Below are 13,864 nucleotides of genomic sequence, written 5' to 3' on the forward strand. Positions count from 1 at the left end.
CTTTCCTTCACAAGCAATTCAATATTATTTGCTACTATGATATTTAAGATATATAAGTAATCAACCTTTTTTTTATACTCATGTGGTAATCAACCTTTTTTTTCACTACAACTCTAGGTAATCAACCTTTTTTTTATATCAAAATCAATTTTCTTTACTTGTCATCAACTAAAGCTTAGATATTTTCTAGTGAAGAATCAGGAAACCATACAGCCTTATTGGATGTATCCACTGAGTCTGATGCTCAGGGAACTCTACAGCTTGGACTCAATCAATGGAAAATGCAGTCTAAAGTTGGAAAACAAGACTTTCAATCTCTTCTTTTCAAGGTTCTTTTTAAATATTCAATTATACTATTCTTTTCAACCTTTGTGCAAAATGGAAGGTTAGTGACAAAGAGATACTTGAGTGATTTCTACAGTCCACTGTCTTAGACTTTCCTTTCACCTAAAACTGCAATGTCTGCAAATGATGATCTCAAGACTCCAAAATGTGACGTGTTGCCGGTATATTTGTCCGAAACCAAGAACGTGTTGTCGGACCATTTGGCCAATAATCTTTGGCAAAAGAGACACGCTGTGTTATGTGTCCTGGAGATACTTGCTCCAAAGGTATATAGTTTTATTCTTCATTGTGGATTTTAAAAAAAAAATAAAACTAGTAATTTAACTCATTTATTGTGAAGACCTGAGTGATTAAGACTTTGGATGCCTGTAACAAAATGTTTAGTTTCTTAGTTTGATGCAAAATTAGATTAGTGTATCAACAGTTACATACATCATATACTGTGACAGGAAGAAAAGTCTTGTGAGATGTTTATAATTTTAGTGTTTCCAGTTAAGAACTACAATTCTATCATTTATTGTACTCTTTGTTTATGAAAATATACCTGTTAGAAAATGAAGGTTGGGAGGGTGAGTAAGTACACTTGCTAGGCAGAATACTAGTTATGTCCTAATAGGTCAGCTATATAGTAGTACAAAATAAGACCTCAAGCATGGGCTTGTATGACATATGACTGCTCTGAACTTGACAGGTTACGGCTAAACTATCTTTTAAACTAGTCAAACTTGTCCATTTGAAATATATAAACCGTGATGGCGTAGTTTGGACAAGTTTCTTAAATATAAAATGTAAAAGATATATTAGTTATCTTAAATATTTTTAATTAATTTAATTTAATTATTAATTACTTCTACTAAATAAGTTTATTTAATTCTTTTATTTGTTTGCTTATTTGAATTTTGATTATGTGTTTAAGTAATTTAAATTGTGCTTGTTTGTGTGGTTGTCTTTGATCTCATCCCCATTCAATAAATTGAATCCATCTTCCATGTGATATAAATCATTTTCACCGCTTTCTTTTATTGTTCTATTTGCTTTTTTATTGATATATCATCAAGTACTTCATGTGTTTTCAAAGAGATAATACTCACCATTAGAATTTGAGTTGATATTAATACAACTTGTATCCAACAGTCACTTGCCAAACACTGTCAACTAGGTAGATTAATCACAGAACTCTCATCAAGTGACAGTGTAAACGTACCTTGTGGTTCTGCTTGAGAGAACCCCAACGGTCCTTCTGCTCTTGCTGTCAAGGAAGCAGCCTGGGGTCTTGCTCGCTATACTGCAATTAGTCAGGTGAGAAAATCACTCCAGTTATATAAATTCTTTCTTTTAATTCATAGTTATTAGTATCACATCAATAAAGGGCTAAAATATGTTCATTTAATGGTTTATTAGGACAATGGATTGGTCCCAATTGTGGAGCCAGAGATCTTGCTTGATGGAGAACATGGAATTGACAGAACTTTTGAAGTAGCCCAAAAGGTTTGGGCTGAAGTTTTATACTACCTTGCTGAGAAAAATGTCCAATTTGAGGGTATTCTCCTCAAGCCTAGCATGGTTACTCCAGGAGCTGAGTCTAAGGACAAAGCCTCTCCTATAAAACTCGCCGAGTACACCCTCAATCTCCCCCACACGAGAATCCTCTCCTATAAATGGTAATCTCTTTCAGTATAGATTTTTTCGAAACTACTACACAAGCGCGGAGTGTGGTATGCTCTCTTGAATTTCTACACCCAATGTGTATTGGATTGAGTACCATGTAGCTTAAATCGATAGACTTTGTTATCATGATGCATTTCTTGATAGAAATCATAAAACTAGAGAAACTTAGCTAATTTTATTTCTAATAACATCAAAGCAAACTTTTTAAGGTGTTATAGTTTTCACTATGTGGAGTCCATTAAGAACTCACAAAACTTAGCTATTTGATTGAAGTATCAAAACTTAAATCAAAGACTACTTTATAATACTAATGATAATGACTTGATCAACTTCATTGAGTTACTAAGCAACACTATTATGTAGTATAGTGCAGTAGTTGTCTTACTATGAGTATGCATTGGCTTATATTAGCATTGCAAAAGTTTTTTTCTTCTAATTTTCTTAGAGTTTTCTATAATTATTCTCTTTCTAGTTTAGGAACCGTAGTTGTATAATCTTGGTAGGAAAAGAGTCTATCATTAAGTCTCTGATTGTTGTATTATTATCATATTCTGAATCATATTTTATGACCTGAATATAGAGATCTTTCGTACAATAACTTCAGCGCCAGCCAAGGGAATCGGATATGTCAAATGATAAAGTGTAAGAATCCATGCATTTGTGTGCATTTGTTTGCAAACTTAAGAGCCTTTCTGAGACACCACTTTTTCTAATATGTTACAGAAACTTGTTTTCTACTTCATGGGCAAATAATAACATGTAAGTTTGGTCTTATAAGTATATACTCTTTCCATTTCTTTCTTATTATTTTTTAATCTTGTTATACTAATCATGCTAACATATTCTATTCCTTACATCATTCTTTCAGAGGAACAATTTCGTGTTTGAGCGGATGCACCAAAAGTGAGTTTCTTCCTGGTCACTTTTCATATAGACAACTTAAGTTTCTATATTTTTTCTTACCAAAGCATGTTCTAATATTCTAAACATGCATAGAAGATCAATGATTTAAAATATCAACAATAACCTACACGTCACAATCAATGTGTTGTTTTCCTGTTCTCTATATTTTACATGGGAAACACTACAATCAGGCTGTGTGTAGAAAAAATATCAGCAGAAATAAACTGTGAATTTTGTTTGACTAGCTACAGAGAGTTACATAACCTACCATGACAGAAACGTGATAGTTAGAGAGAGAGAGAGAGAGAGAGAGAGAGAGAGAGAAATAGCTAAATTCCATGTCAGTCCAACAGGAAATTAAGCATTTAGCACCACTGGTATATTTATTGATAGTGACTAACTGGGAGAAACTTATTCCCCGCAAAATGTCACTACACTTACTATGGAAGATGCTGATTTGTACATGAATGCACGTGGTTCTGCTATTTCTTTGACTTATTATGGGTTTTGCCTGTAGCAAATGGAAGCTACACAGTTAGATGCTAGTAAAGGTTTTTAACGTTTTTCTATTTTTCTATTTTTCTATCTAAAGAAGCAGAAGAAGAAATCTACAAGATCAAGTGCAAATGGTTGAAGAACAAAACCTACAAGATCAAATGCAAATGGTTGAAGAGGATATAGACATAGAAATGTTGCCAAAACAAAAGTCAAAGAAGAAGAAAACTTATATATGAAGAAAGTGTTATGACTTAGTTAAAATATGATTTTTTATGTGTATGATTTTATAGTACTTGTAAATATTACGACTGTACAAGATTTTGTATACTTTTTGGTTAATATTAAAAATATTTTGACTTAGTTAAAATATGATTTCGATGTGTATGATTTTATAGTATTTGCAATATTATGACTGTACATGAAATATAAAAAATGGTGTATATGAAATAGGGTGTAAATAGATTTAAATATAATATAATTGTTCATTCATAAATTGTGTATTTACACCCGATTTTTATTAAAATAAGGTGTAATTAAAACGTAATTACGCCCAATTACATCTGATTTTTATTAAAATAGGGTGTAATTAAAACATAATTAAGCCCAATTACACCCGATTTTTATTAAAACAGGGTGTAATTAAAACGTAATTAAGCCCATTTACACCCGATTTTTATTAAAACAGGGTGTAATTAAAACGTAATTACGCCCAATTACATCCGATTTTTATTAAAATAGGGTGTAATTAAAAACGTAATTACGCCCAATTACACCCGATTTTTATTAAAACAGGGTGTAATTAAAAACGTAATTACGTCCAATTACACCCGATTTTTGTTAAAAATAACGGGTGTAAATTCGTTAGACATTTCTCACCCTGTGGATATACACCCGATTTTTATTAAAAATAATGGGTGTAAATTTAATAAAAAACGGGTGTAAATTAACATTTTTGTACTAGTGTGGATTATGGAATAGCATGTTATCATGGAATGGCTGGACATTAAAGACACAAACAATATTGATCTCAACTGGATTATGCAAGTCACGAAAGGTAAGGGTAAAGCTGCTGTGACTGAAGTTTTGTATGGGCTTTGGATGTATAGGAATCATAAAATCTTTGGAAATTTGGGAAAGTATAGAGATATACATAATGTGACTAGAAACAATATTGATGCTATAGTGTATATATAGAGGGTGGCAAAAACCCAAATATAGAGAGCATATAGTTAATTTCTTTATGTAAATATAGGTCATTTATGGCTTTTAAAGCTTGGTTGTAATTAATTGCTCACATTGAAAGAAATAAAATCTTTTATTTCAAAAAAATAAGCCACAAAAATATCTTTAATATTTTTGTAATATTTTTCTCGAGTTAAGGTGTTCTAATTTTTTATTAAAAGCTAATTTGCTAAACATTTAAAAATTATTATTCTCTTTTGCACAATTAAGTTAAAATAAAAAATACTTATTTAATATGATTCTTTTATAAAGTATGCAATAAGGGCAAAACAATAGAAAATAAAATAATATTTTAGAAAATTAGGAGAAATTACAAATTTATTATATATTGGTAAATGTTCAATGATGTTGAAATACACATTAATATGGAGTGAACAAATTCAATAAATATTAATATCTTTTAAGTATTTGGTAGCTTTTTGTCACTTGTTTATATTTTTATTTGAAAGATAATTCGGTGAATCATTATTAAGATTAATTTTTTATTTTATTTTTAAATAATACAATTTTATATTATTTTAAAATAATAATTCAATTTATCTTTTAAATTCAAATATTATTAGAGTCTTGCAGTTATAACTTATGAAACTATATAATTTTTGAAATGTTTGAGAAATATAATTTTTTGATCTCACAAGTTAAAGAGTATTTGAAGGGGAATCTTCAAAGTTCTTTGAGGATATAGAGTTTGGGGAGAGATATAGTTAAAGAATAAAATTGAATGAGGAAGAATTGGTTCTAAACCAATTTATATAGTTACTATTAATATAGTAAATTTAATCATCGCGATAACATTATCGTTCTTTCTCTCAAGCAAGTTGATTTATGAAGATCAAACTCAACACTCTCAAGAACTAGGACACTATGTGTCATAAAGGATTGACTATAAAGAGAAATCAATTTAATTTTCTTGAAACTCTCAATTTGGTTAGTCATGACGCTCTTTACTCATTATATATTTTGGACCTACATGAGATGAATGTTAATATTTTGTTTCTTAATAGAAATATTATTGAAATGTTATGATGCAGTTGTGAGAAACTTTGTGTCAATAGACAAAAAGTAGATGGTTTGAAAATTAAAAAAAAAATCATTTGCGTTAAAAAAACTACCTTCTTAGTGATACCATATACTCTCTTTTGAAGGTAGAGAAAAACACAAGAAAGGGGGTTTAAATTGGGTTTTCTAAAAACTTTTTTTTTGGAAACACTATTCAACACAATTAATGAGATAGATAACAAATGAACAGAGATTGACACGTTCGATTTATACAAGTTCACCTTAGAAAAGGTTAATCTTGTCCACCCGTCAAGGTGATTTCGCCTTAGAAAATGACTTAATCCAATAATCTTGAAAGATCACAAACAACCTCGAAGAGTTTAGAAAGACACCTTAGCCTTCTCAAGTATACAAACTAACAACCTAGTAACTTGAGGAAAATAAATCTCAACAGATTTACAAATGAATTTGTTTACAAGATATTGCTTCTAAATAAGCAGATTGAAACAAAAACCTTACGCTCAAATGATAACATAATCTAATGAGCAACAACTCTTATGTTCTGAAGATTCTTAGAAACTAGATTTTTCACAATGGAGTGTTTAGCAAAATTTCTCTAAGATATTTTTCTCTTTTTCTCTTTGAAGTTTATTTGTTGAGTTTGAAATTATAGCTTGAGTAACGTTGTAATTCAACAGCTTCTTCAAATGAGTGTCTGTTATATATAGTCCAAAAAAATGACCGTTCTGAAGGACAAGTTGAAACTTTCCTTGCAACTTGATGTAACGGCTCAAAAAAATTCTTGGGGGACAAAGAGTACACCAAAGCCGGATTCGTACAATACGTCTTGCAGTAGTGGAAAATATGATGTAATGTTGTACCATATTACTTCTAGTGCAAATTTTTTATCATTCTTATTTTGAGATGTACTTTTATTCTGAAGTAGAGAAAGTATAGGGTTGAGTCTTCAGAGTCATAAAGAAGTCTTTAGAGTTATAGCAGAAACTTATCCAAACGACGCATTCTTAATTTCTGATATGGAAGAGTAGCTTAGATTTAGAAACATTTTTAAATCCTTTATCTGATGAGTTATCCGACATTCTTTAGAACTGCTGATGTTACTTCAGAATTGAGCTGAATAGTTCTTCTAATGTGTGTTGACGCTGATTTAGATTATTTTCTGGGCAGCAATCCTTAATCAACCAAAATAGTGAATCTGCACACTTAATAAGCTATTATAGTACAAAATTGTTACATAACAAATATATGTATTGTTATCATCAAAACTTAGAGATTGAATGCAGAACCAAATCTTGTTCCAACATCATTAGTGATACTAATGAAAACAACTATAAAATATAAATACTCGTAAAAATTACATGATGATAGAGTGTCATCAACGACTATATTGGAATATGCGACCATGAAATTATCCTTTTTGATTATTTTCATGGAGGGTATAAGTAACTCTGTACAATTTATTTGTAAGTAACATATCCATGAAGTTATGAATCTTCATTGGATGCTTGTGATTTGAAAGAGACCTGATGAGACTAATATTTTTGGATATAGAGATATCTTAATGGATTACACATAGCTCCTCCTGGAGGATATATGAAGATTCTAGTATAAAGTCAGAGAAGCCACACTGCCACGCTCTTAAAGAATTGCAAATGATTCTGCTACGACCAACGCGATTAAACATTCCATTTTAACTTAAGTTTATGTTTGTGGTATTTTGGATCGAACTCTAGTCTCGACAGGAGTAGTTTTATGGTTCGACAGAGGTTAAGCATAAAGTCGAAGTCTGTTCACATGCTGATGTCGAAGTCTTGCATCTTGTAGTGGAAGTACCCTCAAGCATGCAATAGTCGAAATATGCTATGTTATTAGCATGTCAAATTGGGCCAGTCTTTTTTAGCCCAATTCTTTAAGTTAACTTGTTGGTTAAGTTAGATTAGTGATTAGGTTAACTTGTAGTCTATAAATAGACTGCTCTCCCATGTTGTTGATAGGGGGTTAAAATTTGGTTGTGACTCACTTGTAACCTGTAAACTCTATTATTGAGAAAGTGAATAGTAAAACCGTTTTAACCAACTTTGTTATCTTTTTTCTTCCTCTTCTCTCTCTTTCGAAAACTGAAACAGGTTTATTGTGTTTGTTCAAGAAATTTCTCTTTCTCACAAGATCTCACTTTGTTCCTGGTGAGGCGTTGATCACAACAATGTTCCTTTGAAACCATCATGTCTCAACAACAAAGAAGTATTTTTGCTTGTTTGAACTTCCATTTTTAAGTCATGTATTGCCATCCTGAGTCGAGATTTAAAAAAAAAAAATCAAGATTACACCAAAGGGTTCTTTAATCATTGTAATCTCAAACACAATAAAGGAAAGAGTACTCGTCTTAAGGGTTTCATGAAAAGTATAAATTTGATGTGATCATGTTACAATGATGAAACAAAGAGAGAGTAGACATAAAGTTGTAACATGCGAGCCAAAGATGGAATTTAATCTTTTTCAAGAGATAGAGTTTCTAAATCTAAGACCAAGATTATTTGTTGAAAATACGGTATTCAACCATAGAACTGACTAATTCAAGAAGACCAAGATCAAAATTGTATATTATGGTAAATAAAACCTTTTCTATCATGGAGGAGAGCCAAATAACTAGTCATACTAAAGTAGACGGAGGTTATGGGATCAAACCAAACTAAAACATCTTTTGTGTTGGGGTTATAGTTAAAATTCTTGTTTGTGAACTCATTGATAATATGATGAAAATGAACATATAAATTATTATTGTGAGACGATTTAGAGTAAGATCATGGATGTGAACAAACGAGACAATAATTAACTAGGGGAACAAGACAAATCTAGTGGTTGAACGAGAAAGAAAATAATTCACACTTCTAGCCAAATTCATCATTTAACACTTTCTTCATTTTGACAAATGAATTTCAAGTGGTGGAACCTACCGTTGAAGAAAGTAATAGCAAGTGAGCACCACACATGTGTTTCTTAGATATGACACTTACCCAAAGTTTGTCAATTTTTTGAAGCACCCCCAAACACCCAAACAATTTTTTCGAAGATAACCCTCTTGGCATCTCTAGATGATCATATCCTCAAGCCACATATTTTCTTAGGGCAGAAATTTTTTGCCAAACAAACCAAATTAATGCTTATGTTGCAAGTACCCTACAGATGAATTAAGTTGCAAGTCATTTTGGTTTATGTTTGAATTTATAGGAAAAATAACAGAGCGGAATAAAATTTAAATCTCACGGTTGGATTGAACAAAAATAAAAAATTAAATAGAATGAATTCAATCATGTTTCATTTCATTCTATTTATTATTTATAAAATCGAAAAATAGAATCTCATTAGTTACCACTCTATTTCATATCTCATACCACCAATTCAATTCAAACATACTGAAGCAACCATATGATTTGCATGTGGTAAGAATATAAATAAAATAATAAATATAATAGTAAAAAAATAAAATATTGTATTAATATTACAAAGAGATAATTGTTTTTAAACAAATGAAGAATATAAATAAAACGTTTTTTTATTAGATGGAGAGAGCACACGACAAAGGAGAAAATATATGCTTTCTCTGACTTCTCTCTTTCCACACCCTGTTGATTGCATTAAAGTGATTCTCCACTAGCAATGTTTGGCAAACTCTTACGATAAATAGCCACACCCTAAACTCATTTGTGTACTTCAAACATTGAGATCACATGGATCCCTCTCATTCAAGAGTTGTAAGCATGAACATTGATCAAGGATTCCCTTCTGCTCACAAGAAGTCTCCAAATTTTCTTTCTTCCATCGGTGCTCATGAATTCTTATCAATTGAGGTAATTCAACTCTTATATCATATGCTTCATGATACTAAGCATATATAACCTATACTTCAAAAAAGGCTACAATCTTTCCTAAAATTACCATATTTTGAAATATCTTGTCTTCTTTCTTCTTTCTTTCTTTCTCAACGTATCTATGTTGCATGTTATATGATTATTCATAAATACAACAATGAATAGCAACACAAATTAAAATACAAACTTGTGTTGATTTTCTAATACTTTTTTAATACGAAATATCCAATATAATTGGAGTTGTGTTTGAAAACTTTTAGAAAAATCTATTTTTGTTTACTATTAAAAGTATATCTTTATGTGCTATCCTTTACTCATATTTTCATATATGAAAATTAACTTCTAATGATTTTGTCGGTCACTATAATTCAATTTTTTTAAACAAGAATTTATAAAAGCAAAATTCTGATGTGAATATTCATATCAAATTTTCTGTTTTTATAAACATCCTCATATTACGAATAATAATTTAAAAAAAGCTTATATTTTGAATTGAGAGGGTAGGAATTTTAGTGAAGTCTAAGATAATGATATCGACTTTTGGTAGTTAAACTATAATTTACAACAAATGGGAGAAATTTTTCTTAAATGTTAGTTTACGATTATTTTCGTGATTTGAAATCCGTAATTATAAAGTTAATATTTGTACTATTAATAAGACGACAAATCTTAAACAGTTTTAAAATAATAAAATTACTATATTTTAATAAAGGGAATATCATTTTAGAGTAAAATATTTATAGTAATAAATATTAAAATAAATTAGAACTAAGCTATTTATTTTCTATTTTTTAACTTTAGGAGAAGCTTTAAAAAATAAAATAATTAAAAAATATTATTCGAGAGATATGAATTTTTACTTATATAATAATACAACTTATAGATGTATTTGTGTGTGTTTTTTGCAACATATTAATACTTCTAATTAATTTAATAAAAATATATTATATTTTGATAATTTTATTATACTTTTAATCTATAAACAAAAGTCAATGAAAATTGACAAGAACAACCAAAAGTTGTTTACCTTTTTAATACCTTAAAAAGTTGTTTAAGCTCTTGAAAAATTAACACTTTTAATATTTTCTTATTTCAGACATGGAAAGCAGCTTTAACGGAATTAATAGCAACAACCTTACTTATGTTTACTCTAATAAGTTCTATTGTTGCATGTTTGGATTCATCGCACAATCCTCAATTTATAATCCCTTTTGCAGTCTTCTTCATAGCCTTCTTATTCCTAAATGTCACAGTTCCTCTGACGGGTGGTCATATGAGTCCTGTTTTCTCATTCATAGCTGCTCTAAAAGGTGTTATCACTCTTTCTCGTGCACTTCTTTATGTCTTAGCACAATGCATTGGCGCAATACTTGGTTTCTTTATACTCAAGTGTGTAATGGACCCTAAATTAATAGAAACATACTCCTTAGGAGGTTGTTCCCTTGGTGACAAAGAACAAAATCCTAATATAATAAAGCCACAAGATGCATTATTGATTGAATTCACTTGCACATTTTTGGTACTATTTGTGGGTCTCACATGTGCTTTTGACAAAAGAAGGCACAAAGATATGGGCTTGCAAAAGATTTGTATGGTGGTAGCAGGCTCTCTAGCACTAGCAGTATTTGTGTCTATAACAGTAACTGGACATGCTGGATATGCTGGTGTTGGGATGAATCCAGCAAGATGCTTAGGCCCAGCATTGCTTCATGGGGGCTCATTATGGAATGGACATTGGGTTTTTTGGGTTGGACCATTCTTGGCATGCTTAGTGTATTATAGCGTTTCTATTAATCTACCAAAAGAGAGTTTGGATTGGGTTGATGGAGAATATGATATCTTAAGGTTGGCGGTCGGTTCTTGCGGGACTCTCTCTGCTAGTGCAGTCTGAAATAATATTATACTATAAAATAACATAGTATTGTTGGTTATTTTGTATTTGCAAATATACATAGTCAATAATTTGTGATAAGAAAAAATATCAATCTCATGATGATTGTATTAAGCATTTTTAACTTCACGCAATAATTTGTGAAGTAAACACGAGTAATAGTAACAATAATTTTATGTGTCACATGATTAAAAATTAGAAAATCAAAGAGATAAAACAAAGGTTTTCACACAGTAGAATAATAAGTTGGACAATGATCCATTGACTGGATTCATCTATGTATGTGAATATGATGTTTAATGTCATGATATATGAGGCAAGAACTGAAACTTATGGTGTATATCTATAACGTGAAAATATGCATTGATTCACTATGAAACTTTTATCTAAGTCTCACAACAACTCCAGTACATTTCTCATAAAACTATTTTTCCACTCATATAGCTTTAACCCTTTATACCTAAAGTGACTCCGTAAATAATGTATGTATACTTTATGCTTACCCATATCAGTTTTTCAAATCTATATATTAAACGATACCTCAGCCTATTAAAATGTTATTCATTTCTAAGGTGAATACACTTATGAATAAACATATGACTGAAATCACACGAACTAAACATATCAAAATAACACATTAATTTCATTTAAAAGACTACCATTTAACTAATCTTCACACTATCCAACAAAGAAGATTTAGCTCATACTGAGCAAGATAAATACAATACAATGAGAACTTAAGTTATACATTCCTAAAAAAGGGTGGGATGAGCAAGATCTCCCTCAATTACACATTATTGTCATATATTTCTAACATGATAGAATTTATTACAAATTTTACTCCTCTGCACACACAAAAACACATAAAACAACAAAAGAGACCATCTAATATGTTCATTAATATTTAAGCAGAAAGCATAAAAACACATATAGATAACTCCCACTAATTCTCCATTTATTGTGTTAAGGGTGGGATGAGCAAGATCTCCCTCACTTCTTTTACCTGGTTCTTTATCTTTCATAGGTCAATGGCCTCTTGGCCTACATAGTCATAAGGTCGAGCTCTCCCTTCATAACTAGGTGACGCACCCTAAGCACACCTCTTGAGATGCCCTTCCTGAATGAGGTGCTCTATCTTTCTCTTTAGCTAATGTCAATCATCTATCTGATGACATTTTACCTTATGTTATTTGTACCATTTGTTGGTTCATTTTTTTATAATCTTCCATATATGGGTCATGGGTTCTGGGATGGCTCTAGTGTGAAATAATTCTTTCCATATCTACTATCACTTTATATTTAATTATATGGAATTTTCCATAGGCCTTCTTTATGGTTTATATGTCATCTGATCTATAATTGGATGTGAGTAATTACTTTTATGTTGTTTGTAGGAGTCTAGTTCCCCACTGGTTCTTTCCTTAGCATCTTTGGCTCTTTTTTTACCGTTGCTTTCCCTGCCCTTCACATCATATTCTTCCCTTGAAATTATCTCTTCTATTGATTCTTTAGGTTTTTAAGCAAGGGACTTGTAAAGAAAATAATCATTATTGACAAAAAAAGAAGAAGAGAGAAGTGATAAAGAACAAAGTATAATGGGAAATTAGGGAAGACAAGAAGAACAACAAGGATTGGTTATAGCTATTATTCTTTTATTTCTCTTCAAACAAGATTACAAGTGTTACAAGAATAACAAATAACTCTCTCACCCTCAATTAGGATTTTCAGTATGCAATAATGAGATACTAGTATGCTATTTATAATAAACCTAACATACTAAACTAATGGGATTTTTCACAAATACCCATTACAAGCCAACTTAGGATACAAGATAACTTAAACAATTGGACATAACAAATAGGCCCAATTAAAAATACTAACAACCCTAGCATTTCAACACCCACATACTAAAACACACTTCGATTACAATATATAGGTCTTCGACACAATCTCTGTCGAACCAGAAGCTACCCTTCGACACACTAGAGTTCGATCCGATTCTCACATATACTAGTTTGGCCTAACCATTAGGACTACTCTAGTCCCTAATAGTTTCATCTTGAGATTTCCATTAAAAACAACTATAAGCTTTGCCTAAGGTCAGACTAAAACACCTTTCACAACAACTTGAGCTTTTACAGATGATCAACCCAAAAACCTTACACAAACAAATAAATATTTCATACGGGCTTACCAAATATTTTCACAAGTTCACCTCACAACCTTAAGTAAATCTTTTATACAGACATAGCTCAAAACCTAAACCCAATCTTATAACAGGTTAACATACCTTCAAATACTATTACAAACTAATCACAATAAAGTATGTTTAATTTATTCAGGATTTTAGCACAACACCAATACAACAACACTTAGAAGGAACTTTAGTGAAAAAGTATATTTAGAAAAGAATGAGAGAAATAAATGA

The 13,864-nt window shown here is 30.6% G+C and overlaps 1 protein-coding gene across 1 annotated transcript; it reads left to right on the forward strand.

The window, feature by feature from the left end:
- Positions 1 to 9,267: 9,267 nt before the first annotated feature.
- On the forward strand, positions 9,268 to 11,619 carry LOC131607142 (uncharacterized). Its single transcript, XM_058879170.1, has 2 exons — positions 9,268 to 9,524; positions 10,642 to 11,619. The coding sequence occupies exons 1-2, from the start codon at positions 9,405 to 9,407 to the stop codon at positions 11,434 to 11,436; spliced, it is 915 nt and encodes a 304-aa protein (XP_058735153.1). The 5' UTR covers positions 9,268 to 9,404; the 3' UTR covers positions 11,437 to 11,619.
- The last annotated feature ends 2,245 nt before the right edge of the window (positions 11,620 to 13,864 follow it).

The sequence above is a fragment of the Vicia villosa genome, linkage group LG5, assembly GCF_029867415.1.
Source record: "Vicia villosa cultivar HV-30 ecotype Madison, WI linkage group LG5, Vvil1.0, whole genome shotgun sequence".
NCBI lineage: Eukaryota > Viridiplantae > Streptophyta > Magnoliopsida > Fabales > Fabaceae > Vicia > Vicia villosa.

Bases quoted from the DNA above. Each gene is read 5' to 3' on its own strand.
- LOC131607142 (XM_058879170.1), top strand. From the start codon at position 9,405: ATGGATCCCTCTCATTCAAGAGTTGTAAGCATGAACATTGATCAAGGA. The intron at 9,525-10,641 runs GTAATTCAACTC...TTCTTATTTCAG, and splicing joins ATGAATTCTTATCAATTGAG to ACATGGAAAGCAGCTTTAAC.